Source organism: Tauraco erythrolophus, chromosome 2 (genome assembly GCF_009769465.1).
Source record: "Tauraco erythrolophus isolate bTauEry1 chromosome 2, bTauEry1.pri, whole genome shotgun sequence".
NCBI classification, from domain to species: domain Eukaryota; kingdom Metazoa; phylum Chordata; class Aves; order Musophagiformes; family Musophagidae; genus Tauraco; species Tauraco erythrolophus.
In genome coordinates this window covers 33,224,677-33,248,393 of record NC_141466.1, presented here as the reverse complement: position 1 = coordinate 33,248,393, position 23,717 = coordinate 33,224,677, and the positions used below count along the sequence as shown (strand labels likewise).

General features: G+C 39.7%; 1 protein-coding gene across 1 annotated transcript in view; it reads right to left on the bottom strand.

Annotated features, from left to right (window-relative positions):
* The window catches only part of ME1 (malic enzyme 1), a 195,780-nt gene that overhangs the window by 32,978 nt on the left and 139,085 nt on the right, over window positions 1-23,717 (bottom strand). The window contains exon 7 of the mRNA XM_086608248.1: window positions 7,617-7,726. Within this exon, the coding sequence (XP_086464374.1) occupies window positions 7,617-7,726 (110 nt within the window). The remainder of the gene's footprint in view (window positions 1-7,616; window positions 7,727-23,717) is intronic.

Sequence of the window (23,717 nt, the reverse complement as noted above, 5' to 3'; positions counted from 1 at the left end):
GTCATTTTTATGACTTGTTCTGAGAGCTGAGATCATTTACTCTCTTCTCCCTTATTTCTAAATAAAAAAAAATCTAAAAAATGGTTCCTCTGAGGCATAGCTTTGGGAATAACAACACTTCCACCCCACAGTATCCAAGAGCTACCTAGTTTCTTTCTCAGATGAAATTAAGTCTTCCTCTAGCGAGTGCCAAATTGGCAAAGACCAAAAATGGCAGAAGAGAGAAGTCAGACTGCACTCTCAGTTTCCCTTGGTACTCTACCAAACAATCCTCATAACCTCATAAAAAATCCCATCCTCTCATTGGATGCCAAATGCTTTCTTCTATTTTATATTGCACAGCTGTGCCTGCAGGGGAGGAGGAGGAGGAAGCCTACATAACATGGCTTATTCCTAAAACCACCGATCTGGTCTCCTGAAAGTGAAACCTGAGCTGGAGCAACATAAGGTCCTGTTCCCAGCCCTCAAAGATAGAAGCTGTGGCCACTACAGCACCTTGCCCTTATCAGAGGACTTCTCAGAGAGCCGGGAAGGCTGCTCTTCAAGCCGCTTTCTGGTGGCAGAGGCAAAATGCAACACCATAAATTTATAACGAGTGGGAATGCTGGGATCCTGCTTATCTTCATCGCTGATGTATTGCTGCTAAGTTTGTTATCCAGAAAAATGGACTATGATTAAGTATTGCCAGTTGGGACACTTTTACAAACACTATTACAATACCATCTTCTGCTTTAAGGAAAAAGAAAAGAGATACGAAACATGAATAAAATATGACGTTGAATGTCAATAACATTTTGCATTGATTATTTACACGGGATGTGAGTTATCATTACCTGAAAGCTCATTATGAGGGTGATTCGGAATAAAGATTATATATAAATTTAGAGAGGCTTAAATATTGCATTTCTCACAAATGACGATTTGCACAGAACTGCTCTAACAATGGTATTTTAAAGGTACTCCACATTGGTTTTATTCAGCCATTTGACTCTTAAAAGCATAATGAGCCAGTTTATTAGATTACTGAACCCACTATCACTGCTGCTGGCAGTGGCTGTCATCACTCCTCGTCAGCAGCTTCCCTTATTCCTCCCCATTGACAGGGGGGCACCGGCAGCGTGAATAGCAGATCTGTTTAACCGGAACTGCTCTGACTAACGGCATGACCTTAAATTTCACCCTGAATACTGACTCGAGTTTTTGAAAAGAATCAAAATGCAATTCCCATCCAGCTGCCAAAGCCTAACCACTTCTCGCGGACGTCACGAAGCAGAAACAGAATCTCGCTGCCTTTTCCTACTGTCAGCGCTATAGGAAGGAGAGAAATGGCTTCGCCTTCTCCCACAGAGCACAGGTTAAACCCCTTGTGTGCAGAATAAGACAGACATTGTTCACGGATATGATTTTGAAAACTGATTCTATTTTCTCCAAATTTCTAGAAGAATAACCACACCAAGTTTAACACAGGATATTTTTCTAAAGCAGTGTCAGCTGCTGTGACAGGAAACACTTTGTTATAGTTTTCTAGGCAGGTAAGTCATAGCTTGTAAAAATAGGGTAGATGTGAAATTTCAAATTACACCATTCTTTACCAAGCCTTTGTTTTCTGTCCAAGATTCTTTAGCCTTACTTGTTACTGTAAACTGTACGACTGAGCATGAATATGTCAAAGGAAATCCTAGAGACCACGGCCTTTTGGGGTTGGCACATTATAAATGCTTTGGAGCACAGAGTCTTCTTTCAGCCAATGCAACAATTAAAGAAAAAAGGGGGCATAAAAGCTCCAAAACATGAGGAATGACAACTTCATTTTTATTGGATATGGTTTAATTTAAATTAGTAAGAAATGGCTTACGTCACTGAAGCATTTGTCCATTATTTAAAGTTTTAAAAAACGAAACTTGTAATCAAGTATGATTTTTAATCACGTATATATATAATTAGCTTCTTTACGTCATTCTCCCTGCCTCATCATAAAAAGCTAGCAAACAAGAAGAGAGAAGGAATTTCTGCAGCACATCCTAAAATCTGAGCTATTCACTCTAGACTAAAAGATTAGGAAGTGGTCAAATTGGTATTTCTCAGTACACAGCATAATAGAAATCACATGTTAACATGGCCAGGCTTCCAAATAACATTGCATAGAGTGCCAGAAAAATAATAATCCCTCTCCTACACTCAGTGGGGAAAAAAAAGGTGTGAGTAAAGATCCTATCTAAAAGGTGTAACTTCAGTTGCTAGTGAGGCAAATGCTATGGCTGTGGGTAGTTCAAGAGGACCCCCTTTTCAGAGATGGGAGCTCCTTCTCCTTGCTATGAACCAGCTTTTCAAAGCTGCCCCGTTCTGCAGCTGCAGCAGGCAGGCACTGCGAAGAGGGGGAAGGCTCTAGTGAGGGAGAAATGGGACCTTCTTAAAAGAGTAAACCATTTGGTACATTTGAAAAGGGATACAGAGTCCCAGAAGCGCAGGGTGCCTCAGGCTGAGAGGTCATCTCGTGCAACCTCCCTGCTCAAGCAGGGCCACCTGAAGCCAGTTGTCCAGGAAGATGGTGAGAATGGATTTCTTTTTTTAACCCATAATGAGCAAAAAATGAAACAGAAGGATACTTGTACATACTCGTACTTGTATATACTTGTATGTATATACTATATACATACATACTTGTATGTACACATGGAAAAGTATACAAAAGCTACAGTGGGGGACTGATTTGAAAACATACTGATTTCAATGTAAATTTTCCACAGAGAAACGGACAAGTGATACCCTGAATATACTGGAAGAAAAATATACTTCACATAACCTTACGGTAAATGTCTTAATAGAATTTTTTAATTATTATTTTATTTTAAAAAATCCCAGTGTCTGTTTCTCCTAGAAGCAAATGTCCCTTCATATTATGAAAGAAGTTTTCTACAGTTTGCCCATAATATTAGAATTTGAGATATATGATGTCAACATATGAGCTGTTACAAGTCATTCAACTTTGCATTTTTCAAATTCTTGGTCAGAGAACGAATTAGAAGCTCCATGCCTATCACAACCACAATGAACTCCAAACCCTCTTTACAATTTGATTTCAAGAACTGGAATTTCCAGGTACCAAATGCATCATTTCTGATGTTAATGTTAAAAAGAATTAAATCTTAAAAAGGAGAACGCTTGTGACAGAGAAATTCTGATTTCTGAGAACTGCACTGACTTAACATTAAATTAGTCATAACTAACTTCCAGGTACAATTTTTCTAATTATTTGAATGGTAGTCTGCCGAATGTTTAACATATATTTTAAACCAAACCACACATGTAAGATGGAATAATAATCTTAAATTATATGTGCTCTACATTTCTATTTTAGGCCTCTTTCTTTTCACAAAATTTTGATGCAATTAAACAGCACAGCTGTTAAAAACTAATGACATCTAAGGTCATGATGGATACTGAAGTTAATTCCAATCCAGTACAATCTCCTCATGTAAACATTTTTGTTGGCATAAAATATAGGCTCTGTGCCCATAACGGGGGAAAGAATTGCAACTGTGGGCACAGTGAAATAACAGAGCTATAACACTAGAATAAAAACTTACTGTATTATACTGCATAGAGAAACACCAATTTTACGTAGATTGGCTTATACTGCAGAAGGTTGTCATTTTCCATTGAGACAATTTTAAAGTACAGGGGTGGGAAAAAAATCAAAACAATTGAAATAATTGAAATGACTGGCCTGCACAGAGGCAGCAAAGCTAGAGAAATTTATGCCACGATTTCAAATTTATCCACGTCAGCAGTGACGACAACCAGCTACCATGTGATAAGCTTTGAGAGACCCGTGTAAAACAAATGCACGGCTTCTAAGACGTGGAAACTTCCTTTAAGCCACTGATTGTGCTCAAGTAGCAAAAACTCTTTCAACAGACACACCAAACCCAAGATGATTGTGGAAAAGGAGCCCTACGGCATCCTGCTCTGCTCCAGTTGGGTTTGACGAGGAGCAGGCAGGGACGGCCCGAGCCGATCCCACCTGTGAGTGCAATTTCAGGCACTGCAGTCCTGGACTTGTACCTAGGACTTTTTCTTTAACTGATCTTAAAAGATTTGTTCAACATCCCCGCAGCAAGGAAGGGAACAGGTTAGTTTCTCCAAGGGGATTTTCAACCTCCTAAGCTGTGAATCCCAACCCTGCCTCCTTCCACAGACAATCAAGCAGAGAACATCTTCCACCCTGGTAAACAGCTTTGTTTGGCAACACAAGCCCCAAATCTTCATTTGGCATTGGTCCATTCCCAGGCAAGGGTTGGAGATTTAAAAAAAAAATCAGATCTTTAAGAAAATTCCACCCTGTTCTTATGACTCCTCCTTCCTAAACATATTAGAGATGAGCAAAGCTAGCAACCTGATCTAATTCAAGTATTCCTAAATGTTGTGAAGCTTGATATTACAATATTAATTAATATTTTTCTCATAGAGGAAATTATGATCAAACCCCTGCCAATTTTGGAAAATGCTCTCTAACAGGGAGAGCCAGACAAAAATTTTCGGTTTTTGAATTCAAGATTTTCACTGATTTTCACTTCCAAAAATCATATTCTATATGTTTCAAAGAGGGAAAAAAAAAAAAAGAAGCGATCTCATTTGTGGTCAGAATAAAAACAAACAAGAATGCAAGGAAAAAAGTGAATATTTTCTCCCTAAAGCAACATTAATGCTATTGTGCTTGTAAAAAAAATATTTTGAAAATATAAATATGAAAAACTGATGATAAATGCAGCGGGAAAAAAATTCACCACCCATCCAAAAATGAAGATACTTTCTAGAATGAGAAAGTAAGAGCAGTTTTATTATTCCAATACAGATTTACCGCAGTTGGTCAGAATCCTGTTCGCCTTTGCTCCCAATTCCTTGAGTATAGAGAGGCGATGTAGAAAAAGTTACAAAGCTTTTTCCTAAGTAAAGGATGTGACTGTGCCGTAGCAGGGATAGAGACAAAACTGTTTCCAGAAATTCTTAAATACATCTATAGGTGACTCTTAATGGCCAGTCTTTAGTGGTTTTATAAGATCAGTGTTTTGGCAGACGATTTTTTCCAATGTTCTGCGATGGCGTCAGTTAGGGGCACGCTGACACCCTGCAAATAGCTGCGAGCTAACAGAAGGCAACTGCATTTGTTCGAGTTACTACTTGCAAATGGGTACTCAGCTTGCCATGTTCTCTTTATCTTTTATAGTGTCTGGCAGGAGTCAGGATCGTATATTAGTTTCTTTAGATTTGAGGTACTTAAAGGTCCTCATTGCATCACTAGGACATATAGGAACCCTTTGGATATCCTACGGCAGTGAAAAAAGCCTCGAGCCCTTCCGTGAAACATATGAAACATGTCTTTCGATCATTAAAGTAGCTTTGGTTTGACAGATATTTGGACTAGGAGAAACCGTGTTTAAAATATCACGTAGGCACCGTCTTCAGAAGACGACGGCAAATCAGATGCAGTGCTGTGTGGGTTTGCTTTTATTGGCCTGACGCTACTTGCCAGCTTTACTGCGGTAGGGGTAGGAAATACAACTTGCATACAGAGAATGCCACTCTTTCAAGTAGCCTGGAAAAAATCATCCCATTTAGAAACTGAAAATCTCTAAGGGTTGCTGAAGAAGTTAGCACCATTTATCTTCATTACAGTTGTCAGGTGGAAGATCCTTATAGTTTATAAAGCTGGAACAGAAAGAGTTAGAAAAGATCACTGGATCTATATTTGGGCTGTTGCTATTCCAATGCCACGTTACAGGGGAAGATGGCGTCCTACAAAAAAAGATGCTGATTTATGGAGATATGACAACAAACAAGAGATCAGCGCAGACTAAATGCATCCGCTTTCACCTCTTGGAAGCTAAACAAGCATTAAGGATGGAGATCACCCAAAAGTCCCAGACATCATTCATGAAAATACAGAATACCCACAAACACAAATTAGATTAAATTAGATTGCAGAAACTGAATAAATTAAAAGACTGCATGTGGCTACACTTGTAAACAACACTGACAGCTGCTACGGCAGCTCAGTCAAAAGCCAAACGGACACTTTCAAACAGTTTTTGAACATGAAGACACCTCCTTTCAAGGCGCATCAGAAAGGATGCAGTGGTTTTAAAAATGCATCTGGAGACATTGAAGACTTTCCCAGATTAGTTTACTCATTTTTATTGCGCTTTTGCTGAAAAGCTCCTCTTCCGTTTCTTTAAAACTACATTCAAGTTGAGTCTCTTTCTGATTTAGAGTGAGGACCTTTGTCCTGCAAGGAAAGAGAATTCGTGTGGGAGCTGGGTGTCTAAACAACAAGAGAAACTTCCAGACGCTGTTTGGTGTGCTGTATTGGATTGTCGTAGCCATGGCTACACTCAGATCCTGCAGGGTAAGAAGCACCATGCTTCTTACAAAGGGAAATGATATTTTATAATTAGTTTATTTCCCATTTGGGAGTTTGTCCTCCATAATCTGTTTCAGATGCAGGAGTAAAACTCAGCCAGGCTTGTAACAGAAACATAGTTCATGTGGCTAGCCAAATCCCTAACAGCAGAAAGACAAGGGCTGTTTGAATCAACTGTCATGCGTTGAGTCCCTGAAATAAGACCTAGGTCCTAAGAACGACTCAAGAATGACTTCTGGAAAACTCAAGCTCCTAATGCTTGGTTTAAAGCATCACTGCAAACTGTTAGAAATGAAGACAGTTAAACTTCCATTTTTCATCCTGTCACTGCTGAGGACCTCCACCTGCCCAAGGAAACGTGAGGGGGTAAGAGGCAGCTGTATGCCCAGGGCCTTCCCTGGGTAGCTCGCTCCAGAAGTTCATCTGACTTCAGTCTCCTCACAAGGATGGGAGCCAGTGTGCTTACTGCCCTACAGAAAGTTATTTTCCAGTGCTCTTTTCCTGACAGGAAATAAGGCAACCCAAGCAGCAGCATCCGCCACTTCAGCTCTGCTTGTCTTTCTTCTCAGGAGGAAAGGGACAAGATGCCTGTCTAGATTAAGCACTGGGGGAATCTCCCTTGCTGACGTTTCCCATCCTAGATCTTTTCCTTTTGCCAGACGGGAAAGCAGAATCAGGGGGCTAATTTCCCTCTAAAATTGAATGCAGCCCTGAGACTGCAAGGAAAATTAGAAATATATTTAACTGAGTTGTCAGTTTAAGAACTGAAATACAGTCTGACGTTTATCAAGCAAGCTCTGTCACACAGAAAAACAACGGAGCAGTTGTCACTGGAGTGACAAAAAAACTGAGGGAAGTACAGTCCAGGCCTGAGCTTTGGCATTTGCCCAAAGATCTGAAGTTAACAATTTATATGAGAAAGCCATTCATACATTAAACTATTAAAAAAAAACCCTGAAGAGTGAACATCTAAATAAAGCATGAGGCATAAATGAGAGTGGAAAGGTTAAGAGCAAAGACAGCTCCCCAGAAACCCATGCTGAGGAAACCCAAGGCAAAATGTGACCCGTACCAAACATCTTCAAATATCACAGGAAAGCTGATAATTTTTTCTTCCCTCTGGCACACCAGTTAAGACTCATTTTTCTGGCTTGTGAGCGTCACATAAGCGAAGAGAAGAGAAAGAATCACTTACCTTGAATGTCATCATTGAAAGTGCAATACTTGTTCCGGTACTTATGCAGGAGGCGGAATGCATTAGCATTAGCGAAATCCTCAAATTGAATGAGGCAGTTCATGCCATACCTAGAAAGACAAAAAATTGTGCATTACAGTAAAAGTAATATATAATTGTGTATTATTGAAAAGCTATTAACGTTTGCAGCCAGATTTTGGATACAAGTATAATATGATTTATACATCTACTAATATATTTCTGTTATATTTTGTATCTTTACATTCATATAAATTATCTAGAAATCATAATTAGACTACTAATATGCTTTACTCAATTCTAAGTTAAGAATAAAAGACCAGGGGAAAGGGCTTCATCTCTCTCCAGATATCTCAAGAGAAGTCTTTGCTGAGCAATCAGCTAGGGAGGAAAAAAAATTGGTCCCACAAGGAAGGCAGTAAAAAGGTAACACATTTGAAACATGAATTTTATTTTACTGTCATTATGCAGGTCAGCAGCATGACATCACTCACAACACCATACTTGACCATTCTTTTTATAAAAGAGGCACTGATCAGAAACACAGGTCATCTGGACAAATTATAAACATGAGAACACATCAAGGAAGGAATAGCTGCAAATTTGAATTGAGTTACACTTGGCTAACATACACTAAAACTTGGGGTTTTATGCAGAAACGAGTTTACATTTCTTACATCTACTGTTTCACTGCGTTATCAAAACTGATTTTCTGATATGAATACTAGATGTTTCTCAAACGGTTCAATTTTATCATCCATTTCAATGTTTTCTCATCCTTGTAGCTAATGAGACAATTCAAACTGACATGTCCTGTAGTACTTTGAAATCTCTATATACTGTATTTTGAAAATAAACCATGCAGTTGCATCAGATGAACAATTTCTATCATTTAGCTGATATATCTAAGTCAGTTCAACACCATGGGTAAGTAACTTTCGATGAACCTCGTGGTAACAGTCTCAAAGTTAATGCCAGTCACTACATTTTTTGGAAACAATTTGCTGTGTTACTTTGCTGCCTTGGACCCACTGTGTACCAAGGCTGCACTACCAACAGGGAGCAAACAATTCCCTTTTTCTAGTATAGGTAGGTGTCTATGTTAACTTCAAGAGGCATACGGCATCTCAAACACATCTAAAAAATATCAAAGGGAGGAACATGGCAGTATTTAAAAAATAAAATAAAATAAGGAAACTCCAGACTCCTGGCACTAGACTCGTATGCCAATATCTAACAAGTACAAAATTGCCCTGGTGTGCTAATAATGTTATGCCTAAAAAGAAAGTTAATACTAAGTTAAACTCATTTAATATTACTCCTATGCATCCTCCAGTTCTTAGATGCATTTCATAATAGTATTGTCTCTAGATTCCTTGCTTAACATTGCCATATGGCATTTTCAAATACTTTCTTATAATAAAAACAACAAAAACCCTCAAAACCCCCAAAAACACTGAAGACATTTCTACACAAAAACTATATAAACACTGAATTCAAGTTCACAGCCCATTGGCAACAGGAAAAAAAACAAACAAACAAAAAAAAACACAACATAACTTGAATACTGTCAATCTCATATGGAAAAAAAAGAGTAAAACATGAAAAGTTTAAAATATAGGGTCAGCACTAAAATTGTATGCACAAGTTTGGATCTGGAAATTTCACATAAACATTATCCCACCCTTGAATAACATTACGAGAAAAGTTCTTTTAAAAAAAGGTATTTAAAACTTAAATAAACCTAATGGCAATTTGCACAGAATATGGAACCATTTGATTAAAACTTTGAAAAAATATTGCATTAAGGTGTTGCTACGAAATTACTGCCACTAGGGCATAACAGGGCATGATCTCAACAGCACATATCCTGTTTGAGCTAAAGGAGGTTCTTCCTCATCTGCTAACAGCACAAACCCAAGGGAGACAGTCAAGCAGCTCTTGCTTCATCTAGAAAAGCAATATATACGTATACTGAGCAGTTCAGTATAAATAATCTACTCTAATGTTAATCAAGTTTTTCTTTAAACAATACATGTGTTTGGCAATCACATTAAGCAAAACCACCAATATTAAAAAAAAAAAAAGACAAAAATTCCTGTGACTAAATTAATTTCCATGGAAATCACATATTTACAGTCACATTACAATTAGGCAAAACTACTGGGATTCCACTGGCAGGAATGGTAATCCTTGCTGAAAATAAATACATCTTCAGGTTTTATGGAAAAACCTGGACTTCTTCAGCAGCATAATGACAGGCAACAATAAAAGAGAATTTGGCGAGTCAGTAATTCAGTACAGTAAATCACAACTAAGTTCAAATAAGAAACTGGAGCCACTTTTCAATAATTAATTTAAATTTCTAACCTGATTCAGTATCTGACATGAATTTCTGTGATTCCATAAGGGTTCAGGAGCTGATAGTTGGATAATAATATGAAACTAATGAGATTAACACTCTGGAATCCTGGAGCTTCGTTAGAAGTGTTTCTTGGATGTTATTAAGTCAACGTCTGTTTCTTTATTTTACCACATATAACATTCCATTTTCTCATCTGCGTTTGATTTTTTCCATTTTCTTACCCATTGCCTTTGTAGAGATGGAGAAAAACTCCCTGTGAATTGTATTAAATCAGTGTCCCTGTAGAAAACACTCATCCTATACTGGGCACACTATCCATACTAATTCTCTGAGCAAGATATCATGGCTGTTTAATTATAATGGAAAAAATGCAGGCAGTCTAATTCTGGATCTCTGAGATTTTGGTATTATAGCAGAAAAATTCCTAAGCAGCATTCTTATTCATTGCAAGTGTTATACATGACACCCAAGTAAAAATCTGAGACTTTGGTGTTGCCCATGACCAGTAAGTATCTCATAAAATTTGTGAAGGTTGAGGTGTGTATCCTCAAAAGAGTCTAATCAAATCCAGTTATTGGGTATCCATGATAGACAAGAAAATGATGCGGTGTTTCTCTGCTTGGAGTATTCCCATTCTCAAAACCACTAACAGATGAGACATACAGATGAAGTAATATAAAATAGTCAATCTCTGGCATTCCAGAAAATTCCCTTTCAATAATGAATTGGCTACAAAAGTGCCACACAGTTCTGGAAGCAGTGACCATACCAAAGCAGCCATCAATCCTTCTATGACTTCCACATCTTTCTATTGCAATCACAGCAGGAAGTTGAGCCAAAACCTAAAACGATGTTTACAGCCAACAGTTTAGTTCCACTTTCCTTCCTGTATCACTCTGCAATAACCTTCCATCTCTATCGCACTCTGATGGATGGTATTAAGTCGTGGTTTCTCCACTATAAAAGGAAACTGTTTGAATCAACCCTCACGAAATCAGAACAAGTCTTCTCTGCATCTCATACTCTATTGTCACTGCAAATTTTTGGTTTGGAACTGCACTTCTTCATAGGTCAGTATGGTAGAAAAATGACTGCTAGATAAGAAACAAACCAAGCACTTTATTGCTTGCCCATAAGCAGTCATCAAATCCTGTTGTGCCTTTCAAACCACTCAAATTCCAGCAACTGTGGGACACTACGGTGGTGTAATTCATATTATCTTTCAAACATTATGGAAAAAGAAAACAAAGTGTACAGCTATCCTAAAACGTGACAATCTTAACATCTATCATCAGTACTTGATGCAGATATGGCACAGATTGACTTCATTGAGTTTCCTCAGACGACACAGAGTGACTGGTCAGGTAGGTTCAGAAGCAAGTAACTGAGATTTGCTACAAACGAAGTCACCAGATTTCAAAACACCATTAAGTGGCTGTAGTTGACTGCAGGGAGTATGTTAAAGGCAAAACGCCTGCCGTTGAGTGCCAGCAGCTCCAGGCAGGACAAGAAAAGGCAAAGTTATAAGGAACTGTCAGGATAGAAAATGCTGTAAGAGATACTTCTCCATATGAGGTGCATCCGCGGGTCCTGAGGGAACTGGCAGATGAAGTTGCTAAGCCACCATCCATCATATTTCAGAAGTCGTGGCGATCTGGTGAAGTTCCCAATGACTGGAAAAGGGCAAACATAGCCCCCATCTTTAAAAAGGAGAAAAAGAAGACCCAGGGAACTACAGGCCAGTCAGTCTCACCTCTGTGCCCGGCAAGATCATGGAGCAGATTCTCCTGGCGACTATGCTAAGGCACATAGAAAATAAGGAGGTGATTGGTGACAGCCAACATGGCTTCACTAAGGGCAAATCCTGCCTGACTAATTTGGTGGCCTTCTATGATGAGGTGACAGCATTGATGGATAGGGGAAGAGCAACTGATATTGTCTACCTGGACTTATCCAAAGCATTTGATACTGTCCCACACGACATCCTTATCCCTAAACTGGAAAGACGTGGTTTTGATGGATGGACCACTCGGTGGATAAGGAATTGGCTGGATGGTCGCACTCAAAGAGTTGTGGTCAACAGTTCAATGTCCATGTGGAAGCCAGTGACGAGTGGTGTTCCTCAGGGGTCGGTACTGGGACCAGTGCTATTTAACATCTTCGTTGGAGACATGGACAGTGGGATTGAGTGCACCCTCAGCAAGTTTGCAGATGACATCGAGCTGTGTGGTGTTGTGGACACACTGGAGGGAAGGGATGCCATCCAGAAGGGACCTTGACAGGCTGGAGAGATGGGCCTGTGAGAACCTCATGAAGTTCAATAAGGCCAAGTGCAAGGTCCTGCACGTGGGTCGGGGCAATCCCATGCACAAGTACAGGCTGGGCGGAGAATGGATTGAGAGCAGCCCTGAGGAAAAGGACTTGGGAGTGCTGGTGGATGAGAAGCTCAACAAGAGCCGGCAATGTGCGCTGACAGCCCAGAAAGCCAACCATATCCTGGGCTGATCAAAAGGAGTGTGGCCAGCAGGTCGAGGGAAGTGATTCTGCCCCTCTGCTCTGCTCTCATGAGACCCCACCTGGAATACTGTGTTCAGCTCTGGAGTCCCCAACATAAGATGGACATGGAGCTACTGGAACAAGTCCAGAGGAGGGCCACAAAGATGATCCGAGGGCTGGAGCACCTCTGCTATGAAGACAGGCTGAGAGAGTTGGGGCTGTTCAGCCTGGAGAAGAGAAGGCTCCGGGGTGATCTTATTGCAGCCTTCCAGTACCTAAAGGGGGCCTACAGGAAAGCTGGAGAGGGACTTTTTACAAGGGCCTGTAGTGATAGGACAAGGGGCAATGGATTTAAACTGAAAGAGGGCAGATTTAGGTTAGATATAAGAAAGAAATTCTTTACATTGAGGGTGGTAAGGCACTGGAACAGGTTGCCCAGAGAAGCTGTGGATGCCCCATCCCTGGAGGTGTTCAAGGCCAGGTTGGATGAGGCTTTGGGCAACCTGGTGTAGTGGAGGATTTCCCTGCCCATGGCAGGGGGGTTGGAACTAGATGATCTTTGAGGTCCCTTCCAACCCTAACCATTCTATGATTCTATGATATCTTAAAAGTAGTGGACTCCATATTGTTATAGTGTGAAATAAGGGTGTTAACATGTGTACTGCTTATCTAAGTAGTTAAACTTCATCATCATATGCCTTAGGAGAATTTCACCTTCCTATTCGAAATTTTAAGGCATATACATTTGAAATGTAACCTAAAATCCTTTTAATTTGAGCATGTCACCAACAATAGAGGTACAGGAGCAAGCAGACGTTGTATGGGGTTACAATACTGCAGACATGAGTGACATAAAACATATCATGCCTTATCACTTGCCCAAAACAGAGACAATGTTTCTTCAGCTATTACTCCTCTTGATCCAGGGATACATAGGGGATAATTGGGGAAATGGAGAAACACGTAACTAACATGCGTGTTTCATGCGTGTTTCATCATCACTGAAAGGTGATACAAATAAATGGAAGAGAGAACCTATCCAGTGGGCATTAGCTGTCTTAACCAGAACACTTGAAGAAATGATGGATCTAGTCCTAGACTACCAAAGTTAAGAAAATAAATGAAAATCTAGGAGACATTCCTTCTCGGTGTGCAACCGTAACAAATGCCCTAGTGGATTCCTAACTATTTTCTTGCTCTGGAAAACGCTTCTCTGATAGCAATAGCTTGGCTTGAGTAGCCTGGCTAGGACTGCTGGATTCTTGCAGGCAAGAGTTTTGTAGTTGTGAATTCCTCTCTTCCGCCTGTTTGGGATGTGTCACTGTGGTAGCTGATTAAACACATATAAATCATCCCTAGAAGGTGATAATCCAGATAACTGTTCTCCCTCATAAATCCTGTTTTGTCACCCACGTTTTTTTTTGTGTACTTGGATCTTAGTCTCCTGCTCCAAGTCACAAATGCAGTCTGAATCAAGATCCAACTGGACAGAAGTTCAAAACCATCTTACGTTTTTCTGTTATGGACAGAAAACACGGACAAGAGTGGTGGCAAGCATGCAACATCAGATTTGTCATCAAGTATGGGAGGCAAACGCTGGACAACGGATTAAAAAGAACCGTCCCACTGAATAATGTGTGGTTGCCAGAAAACAGTTTCCAATACTTCTCTCAATTTACAACATGTTTTGTGTGACGTTCTTAGTTTAGTTTTCCCCATTTACAAATAAATTTGTATTCGATTGTCTATGACAACAATGTTAATCTTTCTACAGATTATATCTTTATGTAACAGGCTGGGGAAAAACATCCACAGCTCTTTAACCATCCCAAACACACAATACTAGCATTTTGGCAAACCGATGCTCTTAAGAACCTCAAACAGGGAAAACCCTCAAGAATCCAGTGGGAGCTATAAAAGTTTGGGCATCATTTTGAATTCAAACCATATGATCAGTAAAATCCATGCTTACTTCTACAGCTAAGAAATTTTTCTGGAAATATATTTGGATCATTTGTTCTTACTGCCAGCCATTGTTTTGGAAGCTTTCCTAAAGGAACAAGTGGTTGCTTTTTAGGTTTTTAGAGCTTCCAAAATCCTATTTGACTATTTTCTTTGTTCATATGGGCCTGGAACTGAAAAAAAACTTAGAAACCAACAGAAGTGGTTGCTGCCACCCATTCCTAAGAAGGAGCAAAACCAAAATGATAGCAACATTGGCATTCTCTCCCTTGCCTCGTGCGTCATGCAGCCGCTCCACCAGCCAGAACCATTTATAGTGCACCAGGACGATGTGGAAATCATCTCCTTCCTCCTCACTCTAAACACTGTAAGCTTGTTCATTTCCATATATCTCACTGCTCAAAACAGATTTAAAGCATAATGGCCACTGCTATAATCTCCTCGTTGTGCCAGGGCTTTCCTGAAGGGATGCCGTCCCACCTCACCTCCTGACACCTCTTAGGACCTGGATGCCTCCTCTTCCTGCTCTCCCTCAAGCTATCTTTTAACTTCATTTCATAAAGCAACTAAACTGCTGTAATGAGGTCGTGCATCCATCCTAGCACCTCTTCCAGTACGATTTTAACCTGCTGGTTAAATTCAACCAAATTTGACCGAGAGGGTAGAGTTTTCCACAAGAATCGCTACATACGAGTTCTGTGGAAAAAGGTGGCCAAGATGAGAAACCCTCCAGCAAGCACCGCAGCCACTCTGCAGCAGATGTTACTACTCATGCTGCCTGTCTAACGGCCTGATGTGCTACAGCTGTGCAGGACAGAAACCTGTCCAAGGCATACTCAGCTCTAGCCAGTGCTACAATGCAAATACCTTCCCAGAAGAGGTATCATTAAATTACAGATAACTTTCTCTGTCCTGATTTGGACCAGCAAGTCGGAGACAGGCCATTCTTCACAGGAAGAGATTTTCTAAAAACTTAATAGAAACTGTCAGCATCTCTGCTTTCCACATGAATGACCCCATTTAAATACCTTTTTTTTTTCCCTACAGGCAGCCATTGTTTTTATTTTTATCTACAGAAAGTATTTACTTTCTTAGGAGTACTTTTCACAGCCATTTTCTGTTTCCAAACCAATCCTTGCCCGGATGAGCTCAGTACCTATGCAAACTAGGCATGAGGGTAGGGCAGACAGCAGCCTTTAGCACCCACCCTAGTACCAGCAGCAGACCCTTGCTTCATTCACGTTCTCCTTAAGGAAATATAATTCTACAGAAACTTTCCATGTTACTATTCCCTGGCACGACCACAGTGCTACAGTGTCTGCAGTGCAGCCCTGCTTTGTACCAGTGCTTCTAACACTCCTCTGCTTGCTCCTTCCCTCCCCAGAACAGGTTTGGTGTTCATCTCCACAGTCTTTCTATCCCAGGAGTCGTAAGGAGAATTGGCTGGAGATGGCTCATAATTTCCCCTTTTTTTTTGCCCCAGCCAACAGCATTGCTACATATGTGGATTTTGCAGGCCTTGGGAATAGCAAGGCTTGGGAGCAGAGCAGTGATGAATTAGGAAAGTCTTGTGGTTGGTGGTCCTAGAAGCTGTTGCTTGTAAGCAGAGAAGCAAAACCAGATTCTCTGTCCACAGTCAGGCACTATTTACATAAAGTCCTTCTCTTATGCAGAAAGGGAATTAAATTGAAAGCTTTTGTCGTATACTAGCATAAGCAATTACTACAAGACAAAGATGGTCTGTTTTTTTTGACAATTTTTCATCGCTTGGTTGCATCACACTGTAGCAAGGACTGATTGTTCTTTAAACTGAAGTCTTAGAAGTCCGTCCTATTGAAACATTAAGTTGAAAACACTTCTAAACGTACCCTGCCTAATTTTTTATGCATTTTCGAAGTGCTGTTAAAGGGTTAATATTGATGGTCACTAGAGAACCTGAACTAGATTTCTTCAATAGCTGACTGAATTAACTATCAGATGTAAAACATAAAGGTTGTGAAATAATTAACCGTAAGTTACCATTGTTGCCAATATTCATTTCTTGTAGCAAAAATATTCCTGTTTTATTTTGGATTTAGAAATTTGTTTTGAAGTACTTCACGCAACAATGTTGTCAGGAACTGGGCTTGATCATAACTTTGACTTTTCCAGTGCACATGTATAGAGTCTCGAAACAGAAATATGACAGTTGGTATGAATGAAGTATCAAGGGAAATGTATGCGCTACTGGAAGCAGCAGCAAAACAAAGGTGAAAACACTGGCACACACGGAAAACAAAATTGACTGCAGGAAAATTAAAAGTGTCGCGTTTACATCAAGATGAGCAGGCCACAGCACAGCCACCTCTTGCACCAGGACCACACTGCACCTTGACAACAGCAGAAGAGCAACAATAGCCATTTGCTGTCACAGCACATCACATATGGCACTCCTTATCCTATGGGCACAGCAAGAAGTCATATTGCAGTCCAAAGAAATTCAACACAAGGACACACAGACAAAGGGACAGCAGACTTGCCCAAAATTTATGGAGGCTGAAGTAAGAAAAACCCTGAGGCAAAATAACAATGCCAGAATAGCTGTTGGATCCTAAAAGCATAAAAGACCCATATAAAATCAAGTTTATCACCACTTATCACCAGAAGCCCAGAAAAAGCACTGAGTACTTGACAGCCAGGGCTCTTTTGCCTTCAGTGTCACACATGAGCCAGATCCTGGCCAGACCACATGAATACGTATGTCCTGATGCTTTTAGTACGCAGGTGTGAGAATGACTGAGTAAAATCAATTTCTTCAGAGATTTTGTAACATAAAGCTACCTCTCTTTTCCACAAGATCTTGCACTGAGCGCTGTCAAATTAGTTTCCTCTGGTGGATTGTGTCAAGTTGCCTTCTCTCCACTGTGAAACAGTCCCCTCAGCAGGAAGGTGGCTGGATGAGACGGTACTGAGATCATGCACGTTATACAAATAAATTATACTTTTGAAATTTCCCAAAGTCAGACATGAGCCAAAGTCTTACACCCAGTTCTTGACAAACACAAACATCAGCCCCAGCAGACTAGATCACTGCCATGAAAAAATATACCATGCAAACTTCCACAAATGCAGAGGTATGCCAGCTTGGCTAATGCTCAGGCCAAATCTGAAGCAGAAGAAAACTATATGGTAAATTTTAGCAGTTTTCCTCCTTAAACCAAAACAACATTCCACGTGGATTTGAAGTAAATAACTAATTTAATTACTGTGATGTTTTCTCATGAATTTGTATTGGTTCACTTGTTACCTGATCCTGACTCCACCTAGGTCAGAAGTAAAACTCTCTGAGCCTGAAAAGGTAATTCTAGCTCTTCTAGATGTTCTACTGCTTTTTCCAGTGTCCCTGCTTAGCTGCTTTAACTGTAACTTAGACCAAAGAACAATCTCAAATTACCTTCAGTTTTATATTCACTTAAAAGAGATGAGTGCAGATTTGAGACAGATGATCTGATAGGTTGTGTTTTTTTTTCTTTTCTGCCTTTCTGCCTCTTCAGTTCTTCTTTAGAGACTTGGCACAGTGACACTTTTGGCTGAGGGAGGGAAGGGTACTGAATAGATGGATTGGTCAAGTGTCTGAGCAGGCTATATCAGAAAAACAGAGAACCAAGAAAGAAATCCATCTCAGCTGGAAATAGTGAGTAGCTTTATTCCTCATGAATCTTCAGCTGTAGCTAAAGTTGTGTGTCGTGTCTTGCCCTCTCAAAACATGAAGTGGTCCTAGTAAGCCCTTCGAGTTTACTTTTTATTTTAATTAAATGGCTTTACACTAAACCAAAAAAGAAATGTTGTTAAGAAAAAAGAGCATATAAAATACATTACACAATATGATAAGGCACCCTATGCAGCTTAAATCATTCAAGTCTGGTTTCAAATGGGTGTTTCCTGGTCACTTCATGACTGCAATCTTTAAATGTGTGTTAAAAAGTCAATTATTATCATTATTGTCTGTTCTAGATTACCAGGAGTTTTACTTTGCCAAGAAAAGCATCAGAAAGCCACAGTTCTGAAGTTTTCCCTGCATTGGCATGCACCTGCACACTTCACAAATAAGATTTTTAATGTTCTAAATTTTGACAGATATTTTCAAAAATAAATAAGTACAGCAGCACTTGAACAGTGGTCAACAATAGCATAGGACTGTCCCAGGGAAGCCCTCTATAGATCTTCTAGGATGAAAGAGACTATGTTATATATATCACTATTCATAATTACTATGATTAATGGAACTATCTATTCCAAGAAGCTTGGATTCCTAAATCTGGACATGAAATGTTTCTCTGGGCAAGTTCTTAGATTTCTCTATTAAAGTGAGATCTGCACTTGGAGAAGGTAAAGGTTCCCATTTGGCTGCACAAATTAGATTTGCATTGACTGTGTGCACGTTAAGGTGGCAATTTGCTTATACATGCTGCATCTTGTTTGCTAGAGAATGAACTTTCATATTTTTCACTGACCAGACACTAATCTTCCTCACTTTCCAAAAAGGAGAGAGGGTTTGCATAACAGCAACAAAAATAAAAAGACAACTTTGGCTGATAATTCTACACCAGAAAGTTTCATAATAATTTTTCAATTGTATTTATTTAACCGCGTCTAATGCATTTAAAAATACTACTTCAATAAAGGCTAATTTATTCAGGTATTTAACTAAACATATGAGAATTCCAGCTTGGGTCAGCAGGATTTTTCCTTTGCTTTAACTTAAGTGCATGCTTTGATGCCTTACTGAATCAAGCCTGAGTGATTTATAGCGAATGCAATGCCTTTTTGGAAGAGATATTGTATCTTTTGCCAGATTCTAAAGATTGTTAAGTGGCTTTAGGAGGTTAAAACAAGACGCCTGCATTTGCTTACATATTTGATTATATTTGTACGAGTTTATAGGATATTCTACCTAAAATAGAAGATGCAGTTGGATAGCCAAATTAGTACAAAGCCTGGGGCAGCACATCTGCTCTTTTCTCCTGTTACTTAAGGTATAATGAGCAGATGGAAAGCTCGCTACCATCACTGACAGCCTTCACCTTGACTGTTAAAAGGCGAAGAAGTAATGACCTTTCAGAAATGTCAAAGGGAGGGTGGTACCAGGCATACTTGAAGTATTTCCGACAGACTAAATACATCCCATAATCTTTGTACTGTTTGATCATTTACGGAACATACCTCTCCCTCCCCAAATTCCTGATGGTGTTTTTAGGCATTAAAAAATCTTATGTACCTGCAACACAAATTACACTTGACAAAATAAGTATATTAGAGGCTAGACCAAAGAAATGGAGAATGTAGAATTTAAGGAAGAAGTATTTTCTTCTTAGAAGAGCTTAGTATTTTCAAAGCATTACTTAGCATACTGTTTGACTTGTGGAACTGTGACTGTTACAACGGAATATGACAGAATCACAGAATGGTTGAGGCCGGCAGACATCTCTGGAGACCATCTCATCCACCCCCTGGCTCAAGCAGGGTCAGCTAAAGCAGGCTGTGCAGGACCACGTCCAGACAGCTTTTGGATATCCTCAGGGATGGAGACTCCATAACCTCTCTGAGCAATCTGTCCCAATGCTCAGTCACCCTCACAGTAAAAAGGTTTTTTCCTAAGCTTAAACTTCTCTTACATGCAGGTTTCTTCCTAAGCTTAAACTTCCCTTAAGCACTGTGTTTGTGTCTTTTTTCTCTTGCCCTGTCACTCGGCACCACTTCTAAATCATGTGGCTCCGTTCTCTTTACACTCTCCCTTCCAATAGCTGTACACACCGATGAGATCCCTCTGAGCTCCTTCTTCTCTGGGCTAAACAGCCCCAGCTCTCAGCCTCTCCTCACAGGAGAGATGCTCCAGTCCACAACCTTGGTGGCCCTTCACTAGTCACTCCTGTACTGGGGAGGCCAGAAATGGATTCAGCAGTCCAGGTGAATATGGATGATAAAATCTGACTAACCATATAATGTGTAGAGCATTAGTAATTTGCAATAATACAAAAACCTATTTGCAATAATACAAAAACATATTTCTTCTCCAATTAGGCAGCATAAATTTTGCAGTGTGACAAATAATTTATACGTAAATACTGAGACAATGAAAATGAGGACAGGATAGCACAGGATAGCATAGAACTGCATAGGACAGCATAGGATAGGACAGTATTTGGCTAGTTTATCAGTGCCAAATCCACTTCCGTTTACATTAACGTCTTTAGAACTATATCTATGTGATCCATACTATAATTATGAAGAAAGCCCTTTATTGTACACCAAATCAGTAACTCCATTATGCCTCGACTTGATGCTAGTCTTTACTTAACATCGCTAATTGAAGCGGGAAAAAAGGGGTTTCTTCTGTATACATATAAGCCAGAAAAATTAAACTTCTAAAGCATTTTTCAGCTTTCCCCTCTTCTGGATTACAGCTTCACTGGCTCTCTATGCCGCACTAACTGTGAAGGGTTGAGTGTTTTTAAATCTCGCAGATGCCTCGAGTTGGAGCTACCTGACATGTCACAGGACTGGATCTGAAGAACAGACTTCCTTCTTCCACAGTGGTTCCACAGTGAACACGGCATGCTACACTGCCTTTGCACTCTAATCTCAGTTACGTATGAAACCTCGAACTGGAAAACCCTGTACTTCACAATGGAGCTATTATTCCACTGTGCAGATTCACCTTTATTACATTTATTCCAGAATCAACTTCAGTGGAGAATTGCCAGGATCAGACAAAATCCTGGGACTCCAGGAAGGGTATTTGAGAAGCCATCTGGGACTAGATACTCTCATGATAATTGATGGTAAAGAAATTGGTTCTTTACGTCTCTCCTCTTATTCCCCCAAGACTGGGAGGAAGTAGATACTATTTTTTTGTAGGTTTTACAGTTATTGATTTTCATTTCAAGTTTCTACAGTTAAAAACATGAAAAATCGCAGTCTACCTTGGACACACCAGAGATTTTTTCCAAAATAGTGTTAACAATCACCATTTACCTATGCGAAAATTATTCTACGCCCCTCACTAGATAGCATGGTATATTCCTTAAGCCAATCCTTATTTTCCTTAAGCACTTCTTGGAGGGAAGGGAATCATATAACAGAAATTTATCTCAAGTATCAGGAAGGAGAGCTGGGAATTCTGAGTGCCCCAGCAACCGCTGAATTCTGTAATATGTCCCACTCCACCACTGGTAGCCAATATACTCTAGCAATGATAATTTATGCTAGAAACTGTTTTTAGTATGCAGCCATTTCAAAACTGGGGAAGTAAAAAACCCTCAAATTTAATTTGGAATCCCTTCAGTCAAAACCAATACTATCGACTCATGAAAAGAGGCTCAGGCATACGAAATAATTTTCCTAGATGGGTAAATTCACAGGTTGAGATCTAAGTGACATTTCAGTAGGAGAAGATGGACAAGGGTTGAAAGGAAGTGTCACAGCTCATCTTAAGCACCCTGGGACAGAACTGCATCTTATGTCTGCAGTGTATACCATAGTCTTAGGCACTGTGGAATGAATGCCCTTGCAATCACATATAGGGAGAGAAAATAAGCAGAATCTTCAGATGCTAGTTGTGGTTGTACAGACTTCTGTATTTTGGACAGAAACATGACAGCCCGGTCTCTTGTGATGCACTTTCCTTCCAAAGTCAGTCTACAGGATGCCTGCTTAACAGACTACCCTCTCAGAGCCTTACAAAGAGGAACCTCAGCTTCTAGTCATCACACTTAGAGGAGAGCTGAAGGACCAAATTTCAAGAAACTGGCAAAATCTCTGTGTCTGTGGTTTACCAGCTTCCCCAGCATGCAGGTCAGCAGTGTTGAAGACTATAGGCAGGAAACATGGGGTTCAAGGCTTCATGAAAAAATCAGTAAGTCATATGTCTTGAGTACAGTGAACTTTCTGGTCCAAAAGAGGAAGGGAAGATGACCTATTCCAGGCAGCTCTTCCATTCCACCCTGACTCAAAGGAGAAAGAAAGAAGCATGGAACATCTGCTACACTGGTATCAAGATAGTTTATGGGGTTTAAGCCCAGCACTGCATTAGAAAAAGAAGTCTGCTCAGACAAAATCTGAACTTATCCTGTGTGATTTTAAAATTCTTCATAGTCATGCTGTGATGATGCAGTTTCTTTTTTACGCATGAAGAAATAACCTTGACATTTACGACTGCCTGAAGTCAATCTCACTGTCTTCAGAGATGGCATTACTCTGAAAAACACTACATCGTTGTTCCACAACTCTTCTGTGGTCTAAATCTGGTGTCAGGCACAGGCCAAAAGGGCATCCAACTTCCAATTTCTCTTTTGACTCTTTTCCAAGAACACCATCTACATGGGCTCTAGGATGTTTTTCTGCAATATGTCTTAAGCATTTGATCTTTTTTCTATTCCACTCTATTTGCATTCTTAAGATCATTTAGACAATTAAACTATACAAGTAAATCTCTGCTCTCCATTACATACAACCTAAATATCACAGCAAGACAGGTCCAGGGGCAACTAAATAAAAAGAGATGGGGATGAAGAAGAAGAAAGAGAAAGCAGCATTTATCCTTCCAGTGATTCCTACAGGAATTAATGCTTAGGCACAATGTTATTAAATATTTATAATAACGAAAACATGGTAAAAATAAATAATTATTAATAAAGTTTACAAATGACACAAAGATTGAGGTTGTCATAAATTATGAAATAGGGTGCTCTCTTGTAAGCTGGGCAAAACCAGAAATATATTTATTTCCTTGTGGCCAAATGTAAATTTCTAAAGCAAGGACCAAAAGTGAAGAACTCTATTCTGGAAAGATATATTTCAAAGAAAGCTATAGGTAATGGACATATACCATTGCTCAGCAAATATCACAGTCAAAAAGGTTAACACAAATAAAGGTTGTACAGACAAGGGATTATGAAATATGGATGGAATAATCTCACCTTTATATTTGCTCTAGTACAACCAGTGCTATAGTACTCTGATCATTTCTGACATCTACAATTAAAAAATTAAATATCAAAAACAATTGACTCTAACCAAGTGCCCCATTTTATGCAGAAGGTCGAACTAGTTTACAAAAATGTTTTCTGGCTTTAGAAACTTGCACTGCACTGAATATGGTTAAAAGAATGCTTAAATAACATGCAACTCCAAACATTCAATTATGTCAATACACTCAGCACTCTACGGGATGGTTGAAAGGCCTTACAAAAGGTAGGTTTTGAACAGCAATCTGAAGGAAG